General features: G+C 39.6%; 1 protein-coding gene across 44 annotated transcripts in view; it reads left to right on the forward strand.

Annotated features, from left to right (window-relative positions):
• Trpm3 (transient receptor potential cation channel subfamily M member 3) overlaps positions 1 to 25,789 on the forward strand; it is an 834,738-nt gene that overhangs the window by 567,850 nt on the left and 241,099 nt on the right. For all 44 annotated transcript variants that reach the window (XM_028894749.2, XM_028894795.2, XM_028894968.2 and 41 more), the window contains exons 2-5: positions 778 to 857; positions 2,097 to 2,301; positions 14,822 to 15,035; positions 19,129 to 19,253. In XM_028894749.2, the coding sequence (XP_028750582.1) occupies positions 778 to 857; positions 2,097 to 2,301; positions 14,822 to 15,035; positions 19,129 to 19,253 (624 nt within the window). The remainder of the gene's footprint in view (positions 1 to 777; positions 858 to 2,096; positions 2,302 to 14,821; positions 15,036 to 19,128; positions 19,254 to 25,789) is intronic.

Genomic DNA, 25,789 nt, shown 5'->3' on the forward strand with positions numbered 1-25,789 from the left:
GTGGTCTACAGCCTATAGTGTGTACATGCAGGATAGATGCTGCTTGCAGGGGAGAAATATCCTTCAGGTTGACAGAACATCCTTTGTCCATCTAGAACTCCCATCTAGATGGCAGGGTTTCTGGGTGGATGGTTTTAGCAACACCTTTTCTAAGAAATCATATTTTTGTGCATGTGTGTAGGATGTAAAGGGAAATGTGCCTATTCCCTTCCCAAGCATTACCTGGGAGCACTGAGGGTGTGCTTACATTTATTCTCTTTGTCTTCCCATTCCCTTTTCTCCCTCTCTGTTCTTCTGCATCACAAAGTTGGATTTAAGGAACCTTGGTGATATAGCAGGGATTTTGAATGTGTACTCCCTCTGCCATTGTCCTTTCTTCCTATAAGGAGAATCTAATAGAAGCCTCAACCATGAAAACCTGACACTGAACTAGATGTTTCCTCTGACTTTTGAATCTTGCTTTTCATGTAAAATTATAAATGTAATGTCTGTTCCTTCAATTTCATTTTCTCTATGAATAGCCTTGTGTTTCTGTCCTTTAGAAGCCATAATGAACATGCCTATGATCTCATTACTAACACTTTTTCCAGCCTGACAATTTCCTTTACTTCTCAACATTATAATGTTAACCCAGTCAACAGGTTCTGAGAATAGCTTGTTGGATGATATGCAGTTTGGAATCCATTTATGATATACTAGGGTATTGTGTGATTGCATGGTGGTAAAAAAGATTGAAAATTTATATTCATCTTTCTTCTTTCTCTCTCTCTCTTTCAGGCTCAGAAATCCTGGATTGAAAGAGCATTTTATAAAAGAGAATGTGTTCACATCATACCCAGCACCAAAGACCCCCATAGGTAATCCTATGGTCTTTAATGTATTAAGAATGTGAAGTAGTAATTATAGGCACAGAATACAATAGTAATTACTACCACTGAAAGGGAACCACTGTCAAATATATATTTGAAGCAAATATATATTACACTACTTAATATGCATGGTTAAAGTTAATCTTCAACTAAGTGTCTGTACACAGAGAAACAGATCCATTATTGTAGAAAGACTGATCCCTGGATGTAACAGTATACTATATTTTTGTTACAACTACTTATTTTTCCACCTTAACATTTTGTCAAACTGTTTTATTGGTGCCAACATGTCCTGTTATAGTGAAAAAGACAGTCTTGAATGAAAGACTCCTAGGAGATTATGTATGGTTTGACCTTCAGATTCCTCTGCACGTTTTTTTGGCACTGTAGTTTCCTTCCTGGAAAATCGGCAGTCTATAAAGCAGGAAGCTAAAATAGTACATTGTAATCTAGAAATGTCCTTTGAATGGGCAATTTTAAACAGCTGCTTAAAATACAGATTTTACAGCCATAGGCTAGTTACATAATCTTGGATACACGGCTGAAGCTTCAGTACTGCAACATCTCCTCACAGTGTATCCTAAATTGTTAGTGTTTAAGAGAATGTTACATAACTATCATTACTAATAATTGTGATAGTGGTCATCATAACATATGAAGGACATTTTGATGACAGAGGGAACAAATTTTAAGTTTCCTTTTTATTTTTTCATTTCTTCTTCAAAGAAAAACCTATAGATTTTTTATTCTCAGAATTGAATATTTGACAGTAAATATCAACTGAAAATTCAAGTTAGGTTAAAACTCACACATAAGTGAGATTCCTCATTTGAATGTACATGTTAAAAGTTTTCCCTCAAAGCTCTTCAGCATCCTTCATTCATACAAGATTTGATAGCAATTAAAAGTGGAAAAATCTAGAGAACTTTTGTTCACAGTTGCCCTGTCCCAAGCAATATGCCAAGTACTTAAAGGTGACGGTGGAAGAGGCTAGGAAGTATGTTGATATAAACTGGGTGGTAGGGAAGAGCAGTAGATGGGGTGTTGTGGGAAGCCTCCCTCCACCATTTTTCTGATAAGGCTGCATCTGAAATTTCACCTATCACTTAACTGGAATGGGTCAACATGGTCTGTAGGTTTCTCTAACTGGCTGCTTAAGTGTGTGTTCTTGTAATGGTTGCTGATTCAAGGTGTTCACTTACTTCACTTTAACCTCTCATGTTATAGGTGTTGCTGTGGGCGCCTAATAGGCCAGCATGTCGGACTCACTCCCAGTATCTCTGTGCTTCAGAATGAGAAAAATGAGAGTCGCCTCTCCCGAAATGACATCCAGTCTGAGAAGTGGTCCATCAGCAAACACACTCAGCTCAGCCCAACAGATGCTTTTGGGACCATTGAGTTCCAAGGAGGTGGCCATTCCAACAAAGCCATGGTAATAATAATAGTAGTAAGCCAGCCACTCACTCCCAGATACAATTCCACATCCTATAAGGGAACAGATAAGAACCTGGGATGTAGGTTTCAAGCTAGCCTGGCCTCTGTCACTTTGTAGTAGGGTGTCTATAAAGTAGGGGAAAGAAAACCTTCCCCAGGACTCTTTAAATCATTGGTATGAGATCAGATGATAAGCTGATTTTTACTTTGGTTAACATCTATCATTGTATATGATCATGCGGTACAATGTCCTTTCTACCCAAATCCATCACCTTTTTATTCACCCCCAACCCACCAGCACTTTTATCATCTCCTTTAAACTACTCTTACATTCAGATCCACTGTTCTCTGCCCTTCATCTTTGAGAGAAAAGGTGATACCTGTCTTTCTGAATCTGGCTTGTTTCCTGTAGCTATTTACAGTTTGCAATATTATTTTCTATGTCTCATCTACATAGCCGTTTTCTAAATCATTTACCCCAGCTTTGGAGAGAGGAAACAAACATTTCTTTTAGGTTTCCATTTTGTTTTATTAGCAGCATTTCCAAAGCTGTTTCCTTCCTGGCCTTGACAGAGATCTTGTCATCCATATCAGGCACCTTCTCTCCAAGTAGCTGGGTTAGTAATATTCTCAATGGGAAAGGAAAATATCTTTAGCAAGGACTTAAGAAATATATAGAAATTTTGCCATGTCTAAACCATAGTTCCCATGGGCTACACTTAATGTGACTCCACATAGACCTTTCAAAGAATAAAGAGTATAGCGTGTGTTCTGAAAATTCTGGAAGTTTTGTAGTTCAGCAGGCTTGCCTCTGGCTGTTGAAAGAGTCAAACAACAGGTATAAGACATCAGCACAACGTTAGATGTATCAATGGGTGTGAACTAATTTTGCTGGTGTTAGTAATATTCTCATTTTCCCCAGGCTCCAAAAGAACTTGGAGAAACATCTGACTCATACTTTAAAGGACACTCCTTTGATCTATGCCCCTATTAGTTCATATACTTTAATTTACATTTCCAGGCAATGCTTATGTATAGTTCTGAAAGGTTGGACCCTGTAGCTTACTGGCTGCCTTTTGATTAGGAACCCACTGGCATTTTATTCATAGCCTGATGCTGTCACGTTCCGGTTGTGTGATTGTTCAATTTAAGCCCAGTGCTTTAGTTCCCTTGCGTGTAAAATGGGGTAGTAACTTCCACTTCATAGAGCTATCTCGGGGATTAGCAGTGCCTCTGTGTATTACGGGCTTTAAATGGTGCCTGGTGCTAAAACTGCAGAAGGGTTTACTCCGAGGGAAACTTTGTTATCAATCAAAATAGATGTGTGCTCCTGAAGTCACAGAACTAGATAAATTCTCACTCTTACTGGAAAGTCTTGGTTAAGCCATTTAATATACACGAGCCTCAAGTATTCTACCTAGGGTAAAGTTGCCTTCTGTGATATTCATGAGGATGGAAGACACCTGATGCACAGCTAGTGTTCAATATGTGTATGAAAATGACAGAGATGGATCAGGGAACTAGCTTCCCAAAAGCCCAAGGATCCATTAGAGGATTTTCACAAGGGCATCAGCTTTCTTGTACCCACAGTTTAAACTCTGTTCTGTGAAGAACAGTGTTAGTGATGGCCACCATCGGGAAAGCTAGCTCGAGGTTTGTGAACTGATATCCACGTTCTCTCTGGCCCTGGCAGTCACTCATACCATCAAATCAGAATGAGTTACATTACTTGGGGTCCTTCCCATCTCAGTCCTTGTCCCCTTTCGTCGCCAACCTGCTGTGACTGTGACATTAGAGTGAACACAGCAAAAGCCCTTTTGTTGTATAACTTTCCTCTACTGGAAATTCTTTTTGTCTCCTGAAAATTTCTGGTGAATTTGAGAGACACCCTGCGCCACCCCCCCACCCAGAAGCCTAGAGAGCAAAACTCAAAATGAGTTTATTAGCATGTGCCCTTCAAAATGGTTAGCAAAATACTTTGGCAATTTCTTTCATAATCTATAATGAATAATAGTTGAGATCATAAATGAGCAACCAAGTATTCTGCAATCCCCTTGGATTCCATTTTCCCAACACATATTGTTGAATATTTTTTAGAGCTGTGATCAAACCCAGATCCTCACGCATGGTCTACAAGTATATACCACTGAGCTACATCTCAGTCCTCAGATATTAAGAATTTCAAGACAAAAACCCAGGAAAGTGAACTCTAAGCACTGCCCTTCTGAGCACTGTTTTCCACATACGGTGACGGTGACCCTGAGGTTAGAGTGGCCCTAGGTGGCCTAAAGGGCGGTCACTCTAAGGGCAACCCTTTCTTTCTCTCCAAGCCTAATTAGCCTAATGAAGACCAGTTTTTCTTTTCATTACTACTGGGTATTTAGCGAGTGGAAATCCCCAGCGTTCGTCCAGACACAAACGAGCATCTTGTGCACTCTGAAAGCTTGCCCCAGAGTTACTCTGCTTCTCCTGTCTAAACAAAGAAGTGGTGCTGTCAGGCCTCATTTTATGAGGCAGGGGAATGGATGCTTGCCAACTCGAGCCTCCCTTGCTTCCCAGCCTCTTGAGCAAACCAGCATGCAGTTTGGACAGACAGCCTTGGCACCCACTTCCTGTGAAAGAAGCCAGTCTTCCTGAGAGCACTGTATGGTTAATTATTCTCCAAAACTGCAGTTAGACAGGCCAGTAAACTTAATGTGCCTTTGGGCCATTGCTTCTGAAAGGAGTCCTGGAAGTGAGTGTTAGCAAAGTCATCCAAACACTCTAGGGGCAAGATTGACTTTTTTCTTTTTAATTAAGGTAAGGTCTAACATTAACTTTTTCCTTGAAGGCAGCCCAGGATCCAGCTCTAGCATTTTCCAAATGCCAAGGTGGGCTGCACATGGTGAGGCAGGCAGCAGGGGGAATAGACACGTTACCAAAATGCCTCCAGTTACTTGAAAGCTGTAGCTAGGTGTCTGTCCTATTAAGTGTGTACAACAGCAATATACCACAGACCCTTAACCATCAAAGGCACTCGAGGGTCATCATCAGCGGTTCTTGACTTGGGGCCACAGAGTAACAGGGAAGGCCATTACAAATGGCCAAATGTAAGATTCACATCTGGAGTCTCATTCATTAGCCTGGACAAAAAACCTTGGGCATCCAAAGATCTCTGGATATACACATAACAGTTATTCTGCTGTGCAACAATCCCTGGAAAAATTAATTCTCCATCACCACTACCTACATTGTAGATGAGATAACTGAAGCCCCAGAAAGTAAATTGCTTTCCCAGGGAAAGTTCTTGAACCTAACTCCCTACTGACCCCCTTTCCATTCTCTTTTTTCCTTGTCATGTGTGCCTAGGACAGATAGCAGTCACTGTTTTATCTGGAAGTTATTTGGAGGTGATTGAAAGGAAACTAATTACTATTGTGCATCTACCTTTTTTAATAGGGGTTTTAGAATTTTTTTGCAGCAGGATTTTTAAATCACTAATATTTAATAAGGTTAATTAAACTTGAAAGCCTTGAGCAGAGGGAAGTCTTTGTAAAATTACATCTTAGATCATTGGAATCATTTGCCAAGTCCTTTCAAGTGCTTTGTGGTGTTCAGAACTCAGTGTCCAAGCTTAATCAGCCTGAGGAAAATCAACATTTTTCAGAGAGAGACTGACATAGGAAGGAGCCAATCCAAGTTGACAGTGAGGGAAGAAGCCTGACTTCCTGCCCATTCCCAAGATGCATCCCACCAGATGACAAGCCCTAAACCACCCAGGATTCTCTGAGGACCAGATCACTCCTAGGGACATCTCATAATCCACAAACCACCTTAGAACCACAGCAAGACGGCCCTGTCAGCAGACATAGTGAGGTTTCTTGGAGACTCTTGTCTATTGAGGGCTTCCACATGATTTACAAAGTGAGCAGAATATAGACTCACTTGTTTACAAATAATTTCTTCAAATTAATGCAGAGCTGGCTTATAGGCCAGGTAAGACTAAACCTAATTAAGGGCATGCAGTTAAACCTCTCAGGCCAGTCACATAATTCTCTTCTGGCTCTCCTCTGCTATTTACTCTGCCTATTAGCTCATGTGGAGTCTCTTAGAACAGTTTTCATATAATTTAGAAAATTATCCCAAGCCCTTATTTTCACACTGAAAGCTCTAACTATTAAGCCCACAGGAGTGAAAGCCTTGCTCTCTGAGCTCTGGGGGAGGGAACCACACGGTAGGGAGGTTGCCCCTGTTAGCATGGCATCTGTAACCATGTACTCTTAGAGAGTTTCGGGGACTGAATTTCAGATTTAAAATTTGTCTCTCTTTGCATTCTGCAAATTGATCTGGGAACCCTAGACTCACACATGCCAGGTTGAAATGATTAATGATTCCTTCTTCACACACATGAACAACCAATCACAGCACTACGGCTAACACAAAGCTTCCTACAGCCTGATGGGGCTGTGGAGAAACCTTGTGATTGCTCCCCTGATCTCCAGTTTGCAACTTGTAGTCTGAAGGCTGCTGAGCTCACAACAGGATCAGGTGGTCTGTCTGACAGTAAGAATTAATGTAGAGGCAGAGTGCAAATTAATCCCAGCACTAGGGAGGCAGAGGCAGGAGGATCTCTGTTAGTTTGAAGCCAACCTGGTTTACAAAGCAAGTTCCAAGACAGCCAGGACAGTTACACAGAGAAAAAAACCTCATCTTGAAAAACAAAAACAAAAACAAAAACAAAAAAACAACAAAATTAAGGTAGAAGATATGGTTGATATTTCCCATCCTAATTATAGGAATGTAAAGTAGGGGAAGCTGAATCTCCTTAGGAAACTATCCCACTTCCTGGTTTCTAGAAAATGCTTTACTAAATAATTCTGACAGAAATCCCATAAACCAGCTCCCATGACCCCTGTGTGTGCTTAGTGATAGTATATGTCATTTCTCACTGTTGAGCGTCCCATTGTCAACATTAATCCTATAAACATCTGCTATCTAACACTGGGAAACTGTAAAAATAATGACACTTTTACTTCCAGAGTTTTAAGGGTTATCAAACTAGAAATCGGAACGCATTGGATGCTATTCCAAATATCTCCTTTCTGGTGAGCTGCTTCTCTCTACTCAACCACCAGGAGCATTAAATTCGAGGCAGGGCCAAAGCTCCGTGGAACTGGGAAGCTGCTATCAGCAGAATTATCTCTGATGTGACATATTGTGCTCGACTGCAGCTTTAATTACAAGAACCCCCCTTTTATATGTGGCTCCAAAAATTGGGAAATGAAATGATGCTTGTCACATTTCTCAATAGAGAAAATGGGCCACATTTCCCACTATGAGCTTGAAAGAAAGGCATTGCCAGGACTGTTAAAACAGATTTCACAATGGTGGGTCCATTAATCAGAACAAACACTGCTTAAGAAGTACCAAGTGGTTCTTTATAAGAATTAATGATGGCTTTGCAGTGAAAGGAGGGGATTTGTCATCGAACATTTCCAAGAGTGTAGCCAGATTTATTGTACTGCAGCCCATTTTCATTTTCATTAAAACAGCTGGGCAAAGTTACATGGATGAAAATCTAGGGCTAAAGAGGTGGCTGATGAATTAGCAGAACCAAATGCTCTGTGAAGCTCAAGGTGACTGCTGATGGGAGTTTAGGGAGGTGGTTGGTTGGTTGGTTGGTTGGTTGGTTGGTTGGTTGGTTAAGGAAACAGCCTCCACCTGCTCTAAGCAGTAATGGCTGCATCCTCACCCCATCCAGCCTTTGTGCCCTGTAGATATGAGGGAAGGATAAGAACACGGCTTGGTGAGGACACTCTGTAAGCTCTATAGCATTGATGAGTGAGCAGAAGCATTTGGGATAATGACATAGTAATAGCCAATTCAGTAGGAAAATCACCTGCCCAGAACAGGACCCCCAAGATCAGGCACAGCTGACCCTCTACAGATGTCATCACCAAGGTCCTCCCCATTCACATGAAAGAGAAGCTCTCACTGCCTCACAAAATGTAATTTCTAGTTTGTTGTCTGGAAATTAAAGTATATCTATGTGAAAATAATGCTGGATTCATTGACCTCCACTGTACGCAAGAACATAAAATTATACAATTTCAACTAAATCTAGCTTCTGTCTTACACAGAACATTCCAAAACCATCCACTTGACGTGCACAGACGTCCTAATATCAGACAGGAGAGCTAACAGCAGGAAGAGATAGGGACAGGTCATTACAAAGGCGCAAACCTTACTAGATCTCAGCTTCTCTGTTGATCAACTGGAGACCTAAAGGCCCATTGTAATGAGAGGGCAAGGTCTCCTCGCCCCCACAAAACTAGAGTGGGAAATGAAGACTATTGACTTGAATCAGTCATATGCAGGCACACTGTGTCTAAACGAATGTAAGGAATCTTTGCCCACTTTGCACTTACTGGAGCTTCTTGGCCATTACGTGTTCCACAGTTTAACCCATATAGTATCCTGTGCAGTGGTCAGGGTTGGTCTCATTTAACAGGTCAGATACTCACATTGTCCAAATGGCCAATACTGTCAGCATCTGATAATGGAGTGAGTTGGAAATTTCTAAACAGCACCAAGCCAGAGTAATGCCTAGGTGACCTCATTTAAAATGCTTGTTAGGGAGATGACTTGCTATTTGCAATATGATCCCTTAGCAATGAATAGACTCATAATGGACCTCAAAATTGCTCATATAGACTGGAAGGATGGCTCAGTGAGTAAAGGCGCTTGCAGCCAAGCCTGATGACCTGAGTTCAATCCCTGGGATTCACATGGTGAAAGGAGAGAACCAACTCTCACAAGCTGCTCTCTCACCTCCACATGAACGCCATCACATGTGCCATCCCTGTCCCAAAATTAAAAAAAAAAAAAGTTAAATTGCTTCTCATGACAACCGAAATAGCTCCTAATTTCAAATCACATTAACAATTTAATAGGAATTGTTTAATTTCTCTGGGCACAATTAGTGTGAAGCTGCCTACTCAGCAAGTGAGGTCGTTGTTATATGTAAGTGAGAGATACGGTGAACAGGGTGGTTTCTACAGACATAAGAATACAACCTGAAGATTTTCTATTTAATTGAAATCTCTAGGTAACCTTGTGATGATGCTTAACCCTTGATTTTAATACCAATTTGACCTCCCAAACCATTTATTTGATTTTCTAAACAATGGCCAAAATGATTTTTTTAAAAAAAAGTAGCATGCTGATTTACTTAAATACTTGCCTTTTGTTTTCTGGGAGAAGGGAGGAATAAGGCATAGATTATGGACAATAGCTAAAAGCCAAGGCAGCGAATGTTTGTGACCTTTACTAGGTTCTGGATAGTCAGATGTGGTCTGTACAGAATCTTAGGTTTCTCTGCATAAGAACTGGTCCTAGTCAAGACGGGTACAGTTAATGGAGATGCCTTGAGCAGCCTGGCAGTTGGTGTACTTTCTCATTTATGGTAGCCTAATTCTTCCTCACCATCTCTTCGTTTTCCATATAAAACTTAAGTGTGCTTTACTTTCCAGTGGCGCCAAACCAAATAACAGATACGTTGCCTTAATCCTTCCTGTTATTATTATTATTCCTATTATCTCTCACAATACTGTGGCTGCTTCACAACAATACTGACACAGCTGACCAGAATCCATGGGTAGCTCAACTAGACCCTGAACTCAAAGGCCTGTAGCACATGAGATACAGTGGCACATAAAAGAATCATTCAGAAAGAAGTATCACCCTGGGCTTCAGCAAGAGCTTGAAGCCATTGCATCAGCACGGGCTTGCAGTCTCAGACGGTCACTGGGACTGAAGCAAAGTTTAAAAGATGAGTGTCGTTTCCATGAGTGACAGGGCAGAGTGCATTCATTACCCTAGGCCTTGCGGATTAGCATTAGTCAAATGCACAGAAAAGTGGGAAAAGCTCTCAATAACACATAAGGCTAAATTAAGGGGAAAATTACTTTCCCGAATAGAGAGTTTACAAAAGATATAATGATTTAAATTCAGAAATAGTATGACCAAAGGAAGAAGTCAGCCCATTGACCTGTCAAAGTGTTTCATAGGGATCTGAGGGCCAGAAAAGCCACAAGGAGGCTGTACTAGAACCCAAACTGCATCATTTAAGGGAAGAGACTGCTAACACAGCCGTGGAAGGAACCAAGACCAGGCCTGGGTGAAAACACCATTCAGAGAAGTGCCTCCTTAGGACTTGGAGACTAGCTGGTTTATGTAAAGGAAAAGGAGAAGGAGTAAGAGGAAGTTGTATCTTTGAGGTCAAGAGAAGGGTGTAGAGTCAAAGCTAGGGCCCAGAGCCTCTCATGACCCACTAGTAGTGTGAGCTTGGAAACACTATGGATCCTATCTTATTGGAAATGTTGGAGAATATGAGATGGAACGTGTAAAACACTTAGCACACATGAACTTGGAATGCAGAATTCAGGCTCCACAGAGTGACCTTTCAGCCAACAGTGGACCATACGTATGATGCTGGGCTCATATATGTACAATGGAGCTCAAAGATGCCACCCCTTAGTGGCATGAGTGAAGTATAACGTCAAAAAGCTGCACATTTTGTTCATGTGTATGGTGATTTTTTTTAAAGCAAAGACTATACAGTCACATGCCACAGATAATACTTGACTACTGGCTATTTTACTGGTGTATGTATTTACTATGCTGTGCCTTGGTCCTCATTTTGGAGTACTATTGAAAAGTTGACTGTAAAATAGTTTATAAGTCAGTCACTATACATGTGGTCCTTGGTACTAACCTCAAAATTATTGAATTATGGGGCTTGGAGAGTTGTCTCAATTGGTAAAGTTGAAATACGAAATTTCACACAAATATGAAAACCCAAGTTCAAATACCAGCACCCACATACCAAGCTTGGAATAGCATACACCAGTAATCCCAGTGCTGGGAGGGGATGTCTTGGGCTACATCTGGCCAGTCACTATAGCCAAACCAGTGAGCTTCAAGTTGAGAGGAATCTTATCTCAAAATTTAAGATAGACAAAAGGGCTGGCAAAGTGGGTCAGAAGATAAAGACACTTGCCAGCAAATCTGATGACCTGAATTGAATCCTGGGACCCACATGGTGGGAGGAGAGAACCTACTCCCCAAGCCATTCTCTAATTTCTATACATCTACTGTGACACATGGATGCACACATACGCATACACACGCAAACACACACACACACAATACTTTAATAATTGTATAAAATAAATAAAAATATAGTGGCTAAGGAAGACACTCAAAATTAACTTATGGTCTACATTTGCAGGCCTTTGTGCATACACAAACGAATATGTATATACACACATACACCACACACACAAAGAATAGACTTGAATCTAATTGAGCCAAAGGTAGTGAATAATTTGGGGTTTTTGACACAGGATTTCATAAAGTCCAGGCTAGCCTCAAATTCGCTATGTATCCAAAGCTAGCCTTTGAACTCCTAAAGTTCTTGCCTCCGCCTTACAAGTGCTGATTTCAGGATTGTGCAACAAACCTAGTTAATCAATTATTTTCTCTCCCGTGGAACTTTTTAAAATTTTCATTTTACATTAATGTTCTGTGTGTGTATATATATATATATGTGTGCACATGTGCATGTGTGTGAGCCATAGTGGGCATACAGAGGTCAGAGAAAACTTGTGAGAGTTGGTTCTCTCCTTCTACCAGGAGGTCCTAGGGATTGAACTCAGGTCTTCAGGCTTGGTGTCAAGGAAGAATCTTTACTCATAAGCCACAAACTTCTGATCCACCTGCCTCCACCCTTCAAATCTTGGGATTACAGACATACACTATCATACCCTGTATCAAACCAAGAGCTTCAGGCAGGCATTCCACAACTGAGATCTATCTATCCCCTATGTAATATGCACTTAAGAATGCTGTAATTTCGATTACTAATTTATTCCCTAATGCTTTATTTCTATCCCTTTGCACTATAAATTAATCATGATTATTGTTATGTATTGTGCAATCTACATGGTTTTATATTTACCATGTAGTTACTAATTAGTTACATCCCATCCTGTGTTTGAGATCATCCTGAATCACATAAGCTTCAATTTTACCTCAGTGAAAACTGTCAGAGGGAAACTCAGGGTTGGCATTCATAAAACGGCTATATTTTCTCCCACTTTGAAAAGCTGAGCTCTAAACCTGAGCTCTAAACCGACAGGCTATTCTCCTAGCTTTAGCTTCTATTGCTGCAGTTTAGGAGTGGGCTTCCTGTCCAGAGTCTTCATAGCTGGTGCTTTCTGTGATATATCACGACTGGGGTTTCTTGCTGTTTATCCTTCCTGGGACCCACTGAGCTCTTAGATGGACCTGAGAGTTGGTATTCAGTATTTCTGAGAAATATTCTGCCAATGTCTCCTCAAGCAGCGCCTCCTCCATGTTTATCTAGAATTTCTAATTCACTCTTGTGGTGATATTTTGTTGTGCTCTCACAAATAAAACTTGCCTGGAGATCAGAGTGTGGAGCTAGCCACTAGAGGCCAGGCAGTGGTGGTACACACCTTTAATCCCAGTGCTTGGGAGGAGGAAATGGGAAGTGATACGGCTGGGCACAAGAGAGGAAGTGATAAAGTGAGGTGGAAACAGGGGCTTGGTGCTTTCAGTCTAAGGATTCCTAGAGGTAAGAAGTCTTTCTAGTGGCTGGCTGCTCCACTTCTCTGATCTCCAGGCAAGCTTTATTTGTTAGAGCATACACAAAATATCACCACACCCTCTCCTTGGCATCTTTGGTTGTGTTTTGCTGTGTATTTTTCTAAACCTTCATCTTTCTAGGCTGCATGTGGCTAATTTATAAGAACCATCGTCAGTAGGTTCCTTTTCCATGCCGATTTTCACTTACAGTATTCCACTTCCATTTCTACAAGTTGTTCTAGGTTTTCAAATGCTCGTGGTCATTATAGCTTCTTCTTCCTTGTTTTGATATCCATATATAAGAGGTTACATGTGTCTGTTTTGTATTCCATGACCATCTCACGGTCCCGGGGTCTAGCTCAGCTATCTGTTGGCATGCAATTATTTCCAACCTGCATTTATTACACATTCCTTCACAGAGGATCTGTGTTTGCCTCTGCTGCTTACCTGGAGCCATCACTCCATCAAAACAATTGGCATTAACATATCTTGTTTTAGGTCTCAAACCACACTAAGTAATGATGGCAAACCTGTCTGTGTAGGGGCCTGCTTGTCTTTAGAAATAATCAAATGTGAATTCTTTTTTCAGTCCACCCAGAGCCTACCTGTCTTCCAGGGTTGAGATAAGCAAGTTTCCTACAGTCTTCTTTTATATAGTTGCTTAGTTTTTCCTCCTAACGTTTCAGAGTTGAGCACCTTAATGTATACCAGCTTTCTGTGGGGCTCCCCAAGGACTCCCCCAGACTTCAGAAACTCATCAGGTCAGATGTTGAAGGGGTGCAGGATTTGGGGGAGTCTCTTAGATCCAGCCCTGCTCTGTGCCCCCAAGCAAACTTTCTTTAGGAATTGAGTATCTCTGCATTTCATGCCAAGTCAATAGTATATTTCAAAAGATTTTTCTATCATTGCCTAGCATATCAACTATGTAGTTGAATTAAAACTTATATGTCCACATACATGGTCCTATATATTATCATTGTACTTATAGTATTTGTTATATATACTTAGAATTTCCTGTTGTGTGTAGAAAAGCCTTGATTTCTACAATAAATTTTCATTTTTGAATATAGGAATAGCTGGCCTATCTTCTGTCACTTGTCTTTTAAAGATAAAATATTTGAGCTGGGTGTGGTGCCACATCTCTCTATGTCAGCACTTAGGGGGCTGGAACTGGGAGAATCACTGTGATTTTGAAGTCAGCCTAATCTGAATAGCATGTGCCAGGCCAGCCCTAGCTACATAGTGTCTCATAAAAATTAAATAAATAAATATCGATTGGTAGATAATACATAGATGATAAATAAATTATAGATATTGGTATAGATTTTACATAAGTAGGTAGATAATAGATAGGCATTTGAGATACATTTATAGTTAAATATAACCTGCCTGATTTTAAATTTTTCATTGTATAATGTAGAACTTTAGAGTCCTCTGGAATCTCAAAATCATAACAGGATCACAAAAACACAAAGTCAGTTATATTGACATCTAGTTTATTTAAAGGGATTGATCGTATTGAAAATATTAGGAGTGTTTGAATTGTTGTACAAATATAAACAATGGTAACATATCAACATGATTTGTTTTAGGAAAAGATCACACCAGGAAAATTGTATTTAAACTACATTTTATAAAAATCAAGCAATTTTCAAATTGGCATAACTCAATTTCAACAAAACCTTTAAAAGTGGGAATCCCTTGGTCTCCTGAGGCCTCTTTTGGTAAAGGAAATAATCCCCTCTCCTTAAAATATCTGATTTCACATTTGAAGACGTTTTCTTAAAGTCAGACACATATAACTCTCACAAAGACAAACAGCTCCCGGCAGCCCTGTCCATTTCTCTAATTGTTCATCTTCATTCTAGTATGTCCGAGTATCTTTTGATACGAAACCTGATCTCTTGCTACACCTGATGACCAAGGAATGGCAGCTGGAGCTTCCCAAGCTTCTCATCTCCGTGCACGGAGGGCTGCAGAACTTTGAACTCCAGCCCAAACTCAAGCAAGTCTTTGGGAAAGGGCTCATCAAAGCAGCCATGACAACTGGAGCATGGATCTTCACTGGAGGGGTCAACACAGGTAATCATAGTGCAATGAAGAAAGGCAGCTGCAATGGTGTTGTGGCTAGAGTAATTTTGCTTCATCGAAAATGTCTGTATTTCTCTACACCTCATCGCTACCATGTGTGTCCACACTCCTGATTGTCCCTCCTTTCTTCCTTTCTTTACCTAAGTGATAGCTATACAGACGGTTTTCAACTAAGGAAAACTGCATATGAGAAATGACTTTGCTATTTCGTGACTTAGAGGATTTGTATACATGACTAAGAGAAATCCACAGGGTGTTTTTAGTAGGTGAGATTTTCATAGCTATCCATTAACTCTTTAAAGAATAACTTTTTGTTTTAAATTGGAATGTCTGCCTTCATTATTTAAGCAAGTTCACAGTTGATACCAAATACCATTTTTTTTGTTTGTTTTTTTGTTTTTTTGTTTTTTGAGACAGGGTTTCTCTGTGTAGCTTTGCGCCTTTCCTGGAACTCACTTGGTAGCCCAGGCTGGCCTCGAACTCACAGAGATCCGCCTGGCTCTGCCTCCCGAGTGCTGGGATTAAAGGCGTGTGCCACCACCGCCCGGCACCCAAATACCATTTTTAAAGTGTATGCGTGAGGGAGGGGGGAAGGGAAGAGAGGGAGAGAGAGAGAGAGAGAGAGAGAGAGAGAGAGAGAGAGAGAGAGAAAGAAAGAAAGAAAGAAAGAAAGAAAGAAAGAAAGAAAGAAAGAAAGAAAGAAAGAAAGAAAGAAAGAAAGAAAGAAAGAAAGAAAGAAAGAGATTATACTTGCCATAGCCACTACTTGGCATGACTGCTACATGTAGTCAAACAACTTCATGTGTCAATCCTTGCCTTTCACTCTTGTTGAGGCAGGGTTTCTCTGTTCAGTCTTACTGAGGCAGGGTTTATCTACTGTTCGTTCCTCTATACTCCAGACTAGCCGCCCTGTGAGCCTTTGACAACTCTCCATTCTCTGCCACTATAGGTCTGCTACAGATGCTCATACTACTACTGTACCTGGCTTTTACTTGGGTTCTGGTGATTCAAACTCAGGCCCTTATACTATATGGCAGGTGCTTTATCCATTGAGTATCTTCCCAGCCCCAATTTTTTTAATACTGTTTACATCTGGGGCATGAATGATAAGGTTAAATCTAGATTATCACATGCTTATTTGAAATATTTTACTGTTAATTTCTGTGTATGCATGTGTGTCTGAATGGGTTTGTGCACATTAGTGCAGTGCCCTCAGAAGCCAAAAGCACTGGATCCTTCTTAGATCTGGTGTTACAGGTAGCTGTGAACTGTCCAACATGAGTACTAGGAACCAAACCCAGATCCTCTGCAAGAGCCGTACATGCTCCTAACCACTGAACATCTCTCCAGACCCATGTGTGTTTATACTGTTAAATGTTTCTTAAAACATTCTGTATCAATAGATAATTAATTTCAACCCTCCATGGATTCCAGATACTTTTTCCTGCCTGCCATATAAATTTCCATATTATGATACAGGCACATTAACAAATCAATTCTAATAACCACTTAAAGTTAAGTTCTTGTCTACAGATAATAGAGTAAACTTTGTTACCAGATACCCTGAGTCCCTATTAAAAGCATACCAATGGAGGTGGGCAGCAGTGGCACATGCCTTTAATCCCAGCACTCTGGAGGCAGAGCCAGGTGGATCTCTGTGAGTTCAAGCCAGCTTGGTCTACAGATCGAGATCCAGGACAGGCACCAAAACTACACAGAGAAACCCTGTCTGGGGGGGGGGGGGAGCATACCAATGCCAGGCATGGTGGTACATACTCTTAATGCCAGAACTCAGAAGTGATAGGCAAGTGAATCTCTGTGGGTTTAAGGCCAGCCTGGTCTACAACAATGAGTTCCAGGACAGCCAGGTCTTGAGAGGGGGCTAGGGAAAGACTCCAAAAAAAAAAAAAAAAAGAAAAAAAACAGCAAAAGTACCCTAACAACTTTGTAATAAGCTAATGCAAATGTGTCATAAGGCTCAAAGCCTGTACATGTGGACACATTTAAAGTTAGTGGGACATCCAGAGTATATAACTCTAGACGAACTAACATGTTCTTATTAAACAATAGTTGAGTTTTAGCTTGGATGATGTTTGAGTGACACCAAAACTGTAAAATCTCCTACATAGCTAGAATTCGTGAGCAGTCAGCACACAGCTAAATGGGCACGTTTTGGCAGTGAACTGTGCAGATGGTCCATGCCCAGTGTTGTGTTGTAAAATCCCAACCCGGCCCATCAGCTGGCAACATCTTCAGCTGACCTGCTCAGTCTGCCCTTATTGTTGATCCTGTAAAGAACAATTTTAGTTACGATTCAGGTTTTAGCCCCCACAATTGCATTCACTAAGTAGAAAGTGCTTGCAATGGAATTGTTTAGTCTTTTACTTTTGTGATGTAGAGAGACCCACCCAATGCAAGGCTCAAAAGAAATTTTAACCAATTTTCTATATTTAAAAAGCTGGATTCTTTTTCTTCTTTTATAAAATGCATTCAAAAGTAGGAGGGGGGAGAAATTACATCCTAAATACTATACATTAAACAGCACATCTCTAGTTTAGAATATGGGACTTTAATGATGGCTATTAAAGCTGTAGCAGGTAGAGAAAACCATGGCAGACAAAGAGGCATACCATAAAGTTAGATTTCTTGTTGAACCCTGATGTATTTTGCATATTAACATTAGTATCTATGGATTTACTCTTTTTTTGTCTGAAAGTTATGTTCAGCAATATTTTTACTCAGATGATACATAGACAAGCCAACAGGTGAAAAGAGTGTTTCCTCAGGCTCAAGTATAGTTTTATTTGATTCCTAAAAGAAAACTCTTGTCTGATCTCGTGTCTACATTACAACTAAGTTATTGAAACATGTATGATGTCTCCATGGAGAAGCTGCTTGGTGTGTTCTGCCTGTTCATGCATGGTTTCTGAGACCTTGTTTGGAGTCAGACTGTCCCTCAAGGTCCACAATCTGAGTAACACGCTGACCCTCTCATCCTCCCATCAGAGGGAACATCTCATATACTGTTAGGCATCACTGAAGGATGCAGCAGTGAAATGTGGAGCTGTTGGGGATTCACAAGTTGCTAGATGTGCAAGGAATTATATCCACTTTAATGTTTGCAGAAGGGTGGCCCTGAGGATGAGTGCTTCTTAGGGAATGGGGAGAATGTTGATCAGTGTAAATTCTTAGAAGATGTATCTTACGTGCCATGTATAGAAACGATGGCCCAAGAAGGGAGCTAAAAGATTAGAAACTGTATATTCTTTAAATGCTTTCTTAAAGTAAGATCAGGTTCCCTACTGCTGTAATCTGGACTTCCTTGCTTTTAACTGTGAGGCAATCATTAACGGAAGGAGGAAACAAATAGAATGATGAATATTAAAGGTGCACTTACACATTTTAGCATAAATTTGCCATTGAGTAAGACAGCATTATTACTAGGCTTTCCACATTATGTGCTATAAATAGGAAGAGGAAATTGAGGATAATAAAATCTTAGGTAAATAACTACTGAAATGACCCTAATTCTTTCACAGGCTGTAGAATAAATTAACTTTTTGTGCTTTTTATTCCAAGGATGCAAGGATACTAATAAATCACTATGCTTACAAGAAAAGGGTCCTCTGATTATATTTCCTCTTTATAGGCACTAGATAGTCTCTGTTTTTCCATGTGAATTTAAGAAATGCATTGTTTGAATTGTTATTGAATCTGACAAATATATCTGCATTATAGCTACTCTTATAAAGTCTCTTCTTTTTGTTGTTGTTGTTTTTTGATTTGGTTTTGTTTTTCAAGACAGGGTTTTTCTGTGTAGTTTTGGTGCCTGTCCTGGATCTTGCTCTGTAGACCAGGCTGGCTCGAACTCACAGAGATCCACCTGGCTCTGCTGGGATTAAAGGAGTGCACCACCACCTCCCAGCTATGAAGTCTCTTCTAAACTTAGTTTTTATAGAAATGTGTCAAAATTGTATATTCAATATTCTCCACCAAGTTAAAAGCACTCTTTAATTTCCTGAAGAATGATAGGAAGGTCACTGCCCTTAAATGATTAAGTTAATATCTCTCTCTCTGCTCCTAGGCGTCATTCGTCATGTTGGAGATGCCTTGAAGGACCATGCATCTAAGTCTCGAGGGAAGATATGTACCATAGGTATCGCCCCCTGGGGAATTGTGGAAAACCAGGAGGACCTGATTGGAAGAGATGTAAGTCCTGCAGAGTGCTCTATTATCTGACTTCTCCTAGCATCTGTAATACATACAGGATGATGCTTTTGAGTCCATTTCTCAAAGTCAAACTTGTGTTATGAAAGGTTTACTAAATGATTACCTGGTTTCCAAATCTAGATAAACTCCCTATCAAATCTCCCAACCAAGAAAATTCAAATATAAGACCTACCAACCACTCTGCCTCTGCTTAAACCACATGTTCTTTGCATGGTTATACCAAACTGCATTAATGACATGTAACATCAGGCAGCATGAACTAGCTGCTCCGTCTGAGTGGTGCTCCGTCAGAGCAGGACTTTGCCACTACAAGGCTGTGGCTTTAGTAGCATTAACATGCTCATTTCCTAATTGAGAAAAGCCAAAGGGAGTGCCTTTTATTCAACATTATGACTTCCTTTGTTGGCCCCTCTTTTGCTAAATACTTGGCTATGATTTAAAATGCCCTGACCAAAATACAAAAGAGTGAGTGTGAGTCTGTTTCTTTTTCTTATGTCCAGGGCCACACACTAACCAGCAGTAGAAGTCTAGAGCATTTTTCCCCATTTTCTTTCTGGGTTATGATTTTCCTTCTGTTTTTTTTTTCTGGGGAATTTCCTTATAAAATATAAACAGTATTACCATCTTCCAAAGGACATTACCCTCTATATAACTTCGCAAAAGCCCATCAGCCAGAACTGATAAACAAATGAGCAGGTGAGTATAGTTTATTTGTCCAATAACTCTATAAAGTTTTTATCATTATTCAGTCTACTAGAATAACTCACTCTCCTTTAATCAAAGCCTGACAGAGAGTAAAACATTTATACTAAACAGTTTTTATCAAGAGATCTTTGGAGCCAAAATAAGGTATTAAAGCCTGAGAACCAACTAGTTCAAAACTGATTCTTTTATTGAGACTGTACAGTCTCCTCATTCTCACACCATGTAGATATTTTTTAATGCAACACAAGAGAGGATGCCATCAAACAGAAGTACAGATTCTTAAAGTGATACCATATGTGCATGCATGACCAACACTACCAAATAATATATAGAAATGCAGATTTAGCAGGAAGACATTAGAGAGATATCAGGATAGGGGTTTCTTACCTAAAGTTTCCTGGATCCTTTACATTGTGTATCTTTGCATGTTGTAGCCAGCAATCCACAAACTGTGAGGTAGGCAGGACTGACTAGGAAAGTGGCTATTAGTAACATTTCAGAATATCTGAAACTAAACTTGCCTCAAACTCCAAGTTGGATTTTAAGTAAATGCTGATTTTTTTAAGTAGAGCAAATATTAAGGTATAAATTAGTTATTTCAAATGTTAGGATGGCTCAGAAGTCATTTTGGAAGGTTCATGGCTTTATTATCTCTATCATAGACATTCATTATTTTTCAACTGGGGTTGTGGTTCTAGAACTTTCTCATTCATATAACCTATGAGTAAGTGATAGCTACATCTTTGTTTTCAAGACACAGTAACAAAATAATAACCTCACTGGCCTAAGCACAGGTAAAGAATGCTGGCCTCTCCTATTCCATGTTTGTTGACCTTGGGAATGCCAAAGGATGGCAAGAAGTAAGACTACTGTTAGAGATTTCTCCCATGTGAGTTGGGAAACGCAGTCCTGGTTCAGTTTCCTCTTATCACTTCTCTATCATATGCAAATAGGAATGTACACATGTTGATAGAGCTGAAAGATGTTTTCTGGTGTCACAATTAAAACGGTCTCAGTGCTAGCCCAGAAGGTATGGAAAGCTACTCATATACCCCATAAATGGTATGTCTTCATCCTTCATGCTCCCAGAGATCTAGTAAAAACAATCCCCAGCTCACAGAGAACTAGGAGAGCAGGAACAAAGGTAAGATAAAAGTATGAGATCCAAGATATGTGAGTAGAAGCTCCCAGCACTTACCTCTTTCTTAATGAACAGCCAAGTCTTCTCCCAGCAAATACCAACAGGGCTATAAGCTCTGTTTTGAGTCAGAACTGCTTTTATGGTTGTAAAGTCCATGCTGGGGGTCTGAAGCATCCCAGATTGACTGTGACCTAAATGCACTAGATGTCCATTAAAGGATTAATATTGCAACACAGAAAGAACCCAACGGGCACTTGCTGTGTGAACTCTGGACAGTGCAATGAATGAATATCTACCAAACTAATACTGAGGAATAATCAATCAAGGGAGTAAAACAACTCAATAATAATTATAGAAGACTGACGAAATATATTTGAGAAAACATATAAAAATGTAAAATCTTCTCATGTTTGTGGACTTGAAGAATTAATATTCTTTAACTATACCTTCCACTCAATGTAAGCCCTACCAAAATGTCAGTGACATTGTTCATAGAACTAGAAAGCCAAAAGAATCCTGAGGCTATAAGAGCTGGAAGCATCTCAGAAGCTGGTTTCAAGATCTACTATGGAGCAGCATGTCCTGCACAGCATGGCATTGGCAAAAGAAACAAGTGGCACAATGCAACTGAGCAGAGATGCCATGCACCCACACATAACCATTGCTTAACAGAGGTCTCAAAAAACGCTCACTGTAGAAATGGTGCTGAGAAGAGTGCACATCCCCAAACAAAGGATTCCCATTGGATCCTCATCTCTCACTCTCTGCTTGAGATGGAACCAAATGGGAGGGGAGATGGGATAAACTTGGAATCGTACAGGAAGGGCAAACCATAATCAGGATATATCATATAAGAAAAGAATCTAGTTTCGAAAAAAAAAAACATTATTGAAATGGGGTGGGGGTGGGGATCAAAGGCTTAAATGAGAGATCTGAAGCCACTAGAATTTGAAAAAGAGGAAGCCTTTCTAGGCCCCCATAGGGGCTGTGGGTTTCAGCAGAGCACCTGTAATGGCAGAAAACAAAAGCAAAATTTGACTAGTTGGGATGAAATCAAACTCAAAATGTCTCCACAGTATAAGAAGCAACAGGATGAACAGGGAATCTACAGAATGAGAGGAAAGATTTGCCATTACTTCTCTGACAAAGGGGTAATAGCTAGAATACTTAGAAACCAAAAAAGACTTAAGCAAATCATTAACTTTAAAATGGGAAACTAATCTAGTTACTTAACATACTGAAACACTGAATAGCATTAGCCATCAGGGAAATGTAAATCCTAACTACAATGAAAACAGGTATTATAAAATAAATTCTGGCAAAGATATGTAGAAATGAAACTTATATACTGGTAATGATAATACAGATTATCTCAACCATTATGCAGAACAATATAGAGGTTCCTCAAAAACTAAAAATAGGTATACCAGAGGATCTAGCTACCCCACTTCTAGGTATATATCCAAAGGAAGGGAAATCAGTACACCAAAGCCTGCAGTATAGTTCACAACAGATAAAGAAGTAGTCTGGATGCCCAGAAATGAATGATTGAACATATATGCATATGTATATATGCATATATATGTGTGTATCCTATATAGCAATAATATATACTATATGTGTCATTAATATATATATATATATATATATATATATATATATATAAAATGTATGTTTGATTAGATATTACCTGGCCACAAAGAATGAGATCTTGTCATTTGCAGTAAAATGGAATTGGTGACATCAGGTAAAATAAGCAAGACACAGGAAAACAAGCATACCATGGTCTCTCTTACATGTAGAAGTCTTAAAAATGCTGATATAAGAATGACCACTAGAGATTAGGAAGAATGGGTGATCAAAAAGGAGGAAGTTGGATTGGATCAGTCTATGCTATATGCACATAGAAAAATTCATGCTGAACCCTACTAGTATGGATAATCAACTTGTATGATTCAATTTGCATTTTTTTAAAGATATATAGTCAAAATTTCTCTTTTCAATAGAAGTTAAAAATGTCAGGTTACACAGTGCACTGAAAAAAAAGTCTAGTTTTTCAATAAATCTGTGACCAAGGTTTATCCAATTTTGACCCCTCTGCTGCTTTATTCTCACAAAGCTGATGAGCTGGAGGATGCATAGAATTTACGAGGCTCTTTTGTTATAAGTGTTTGTTTTTCAAGTTTCACATTGAATAAAAGTACTGTTCCTGTGAAAAGAAAAGGCCAGCCATAGTGGTCCATGCCTGTAAACACAGCCAAGAGGCTGGGCCTGGAGAATCTCAAATTTGAGAATAGCCTGGGCAGCATGTATCAGATGCAGGATTACCAGAACTCAACCTAGAGCCTCAATCTTTATAAGTATTTCATAATTAAGGTAAATTAGGCATGATGGGACCTAGACTTCATTAGAAAATAATATAAAATGTAACAATATATCTTTCCTTATTCTCTACTTTATGACAATTTCATCTTTCTGGAGTCCCTTGTTATTAGGATCTTAATCCAAGTAGTCTCCAGACTTGAGGATTCAACCCTCATGACATAATTACCTCCTAGAGACCTCACTTCCTAACACCATCACCTTGTAGGTTAGGATTTCAATGTTAAGATTGGGGTAGGAGGGGACATAAACTTTTAATTCAATTCTCCAATGTAAGAGTGCCTGGAAAATGCATTTTTTTTTTAGTTTCTTATTAAACCTTAATATAATACTTTGTATGAGAATACAAGGAATTTGAACACTTAATGTCTTCACCCCTAAGTAAATTGTAACAATGGTTCTTCTGTTGCTACATATCATCACCATGTTTATATCTAGAGAAGCTAATTGTAACTAACTGAGTATACCCTGTAGTAGAGTAACTTTGCCCGGGTTAAGTAAATGAACCATGAACTAGAACCCCAAATCCAACTCTTGTAATATTTATCATATCAAGAGACCTAAAAAAATTCTCAGTGATAGAATATTTTGATTATTATTTGGGACACTGGTAAATATCTTCTTAACACCTACAAGTTAAAGTTGAAAAATATACTCAGTAGATAACTAAAACCCTTCATTGTCCTAGAAAAAAAAAAAAAAAACCCCTTGGCTTAGATAGATAATTATAAAAGTACCTCCAGTGTGAAGTCAGGAAAGAAATTCTAGCAAATTCCAATTCTCACTTAACACATTTTAAATTTATATTCCTTACTTTAGAAAACAACTTAGCCAGAATTATAGGAGGTGACTGAAAGTTTCCTGAAATCTGTATCTCCAACTAAACCAAATTAACCAGACACATATCAAGTTAAAAAAATCTATAATAAGAAGCAAAGCTATGTTTTCATTTTAACTTAAGGATGAACATTTTGTTTGGCAGATTTTCTGACATATCTAATTATTGAACTATTCCTCTATTCAGTGTTGTACTTCAATAAATTACAAGTTGATCTCCTTCAGTTTTTATAGCCTTTGAGAATTCTTATGAAAAGTGTCCTTTTAATGCTATCTTTGCATTTTAAGCCAAGAACCATGAAGGTCAGTAACACAATTGATTACTAAATTGAATGTAGTTATCAACTCAGCACATTCGTTGGTTTTCTCGGGGGCAAGCCAAATATGATTTCATACCATAAATTCAAAAAGCCTCCCAATGGTGGCCCCAGCATGGGATTTGTTGGACTTCTATGACTGGGTTAGATAAGATGTACCCGGAGGATGTGAGAAGAAAGAGGCAGAGGCAAGGAAACCCACCTACATCTGTCAGTTATACAGGACAGAGCCAAAGCTTGCTGAGCCTGGACCACACAGATTCTGGGCAAATTGCCAATGCAACAGTTAGATCACTTCTGTCGGGAATGAAGTTTTGGTGAAGGTAATGATGAATTTGCATTTGAGCATGTTCACTTTGAAGTTCCTTTGAGACATTTTCCAGGAGAATTTCTGGCAAGGTACTCAGTGTGGGAGGCAAAAGGAGAAAGACTTGCCTATAAGCTTGCATGTGAAGTCATCTCAGATGGATGGCAATCATGCCATCACAGTGGTTGGCATCATCATGGGAAGGTGGACAGTGAGGAAAAGAAAGCCTCAATCCTGGTGATCAACACAATTTAATGGCCAAACAGAGGGAAAAGAGCCAGCCAAGGGAATGTATAAATGATTGAGATGTAGGAACTAAACAATAAATTATGGAGACCAGGGGAAGACTGTGCTTCAGAAAGGCAGAGCAGAGGGAGCCAAGTGCTAATAACAGACTGAGGATGGTGGGGAAGTGGAACTGTAATTTCAGCATCACTGGCATATTGGTCACAACTGCTTTAGTGGAGGGACAAGAAGGCAGGCACATGTACAAGAAGCAAGGCAGCATAGAAGGCACCGAGGAAAGATGGGTCATCCACGGGAGTCACAACGTGAGGGATTGGAGCAGCACAGACAGTACTGCTGTGTCAGGGAACAGGAGAGAGATGACCTGTTACAGTGTAAGGGATTAAAGCACTATGTGGTATTGGTGCTTCGGGGAATAAGGAAAATAGACGGAGTAGTCCATGGGAGTCACACTGTGAGGGATTCTACCCCAAGACAAACAACATAGAGTTGAGTTTTGTTATATATTGGTGGTAGAAAGGGATTTATGGAAAACAGATGATAAATCTGCAAAAATTACCCTAGAACAGTCATGTGGTGG

Source organism: Peromyscus leucopus, chromosome 1 (assembly GCF_004664715.2).
Source record: "Peromyscus leucopus breed LL Stock chromosome 1, UCI_PerLeu_2.1, whole genome shotgun sequence".
Lineage (NCBI taxonomy): Eukaryota > Metazoa > Chordata > Mammalia > Rodentia > Cricetidae > Peromyscus > Peromyscus leucopus.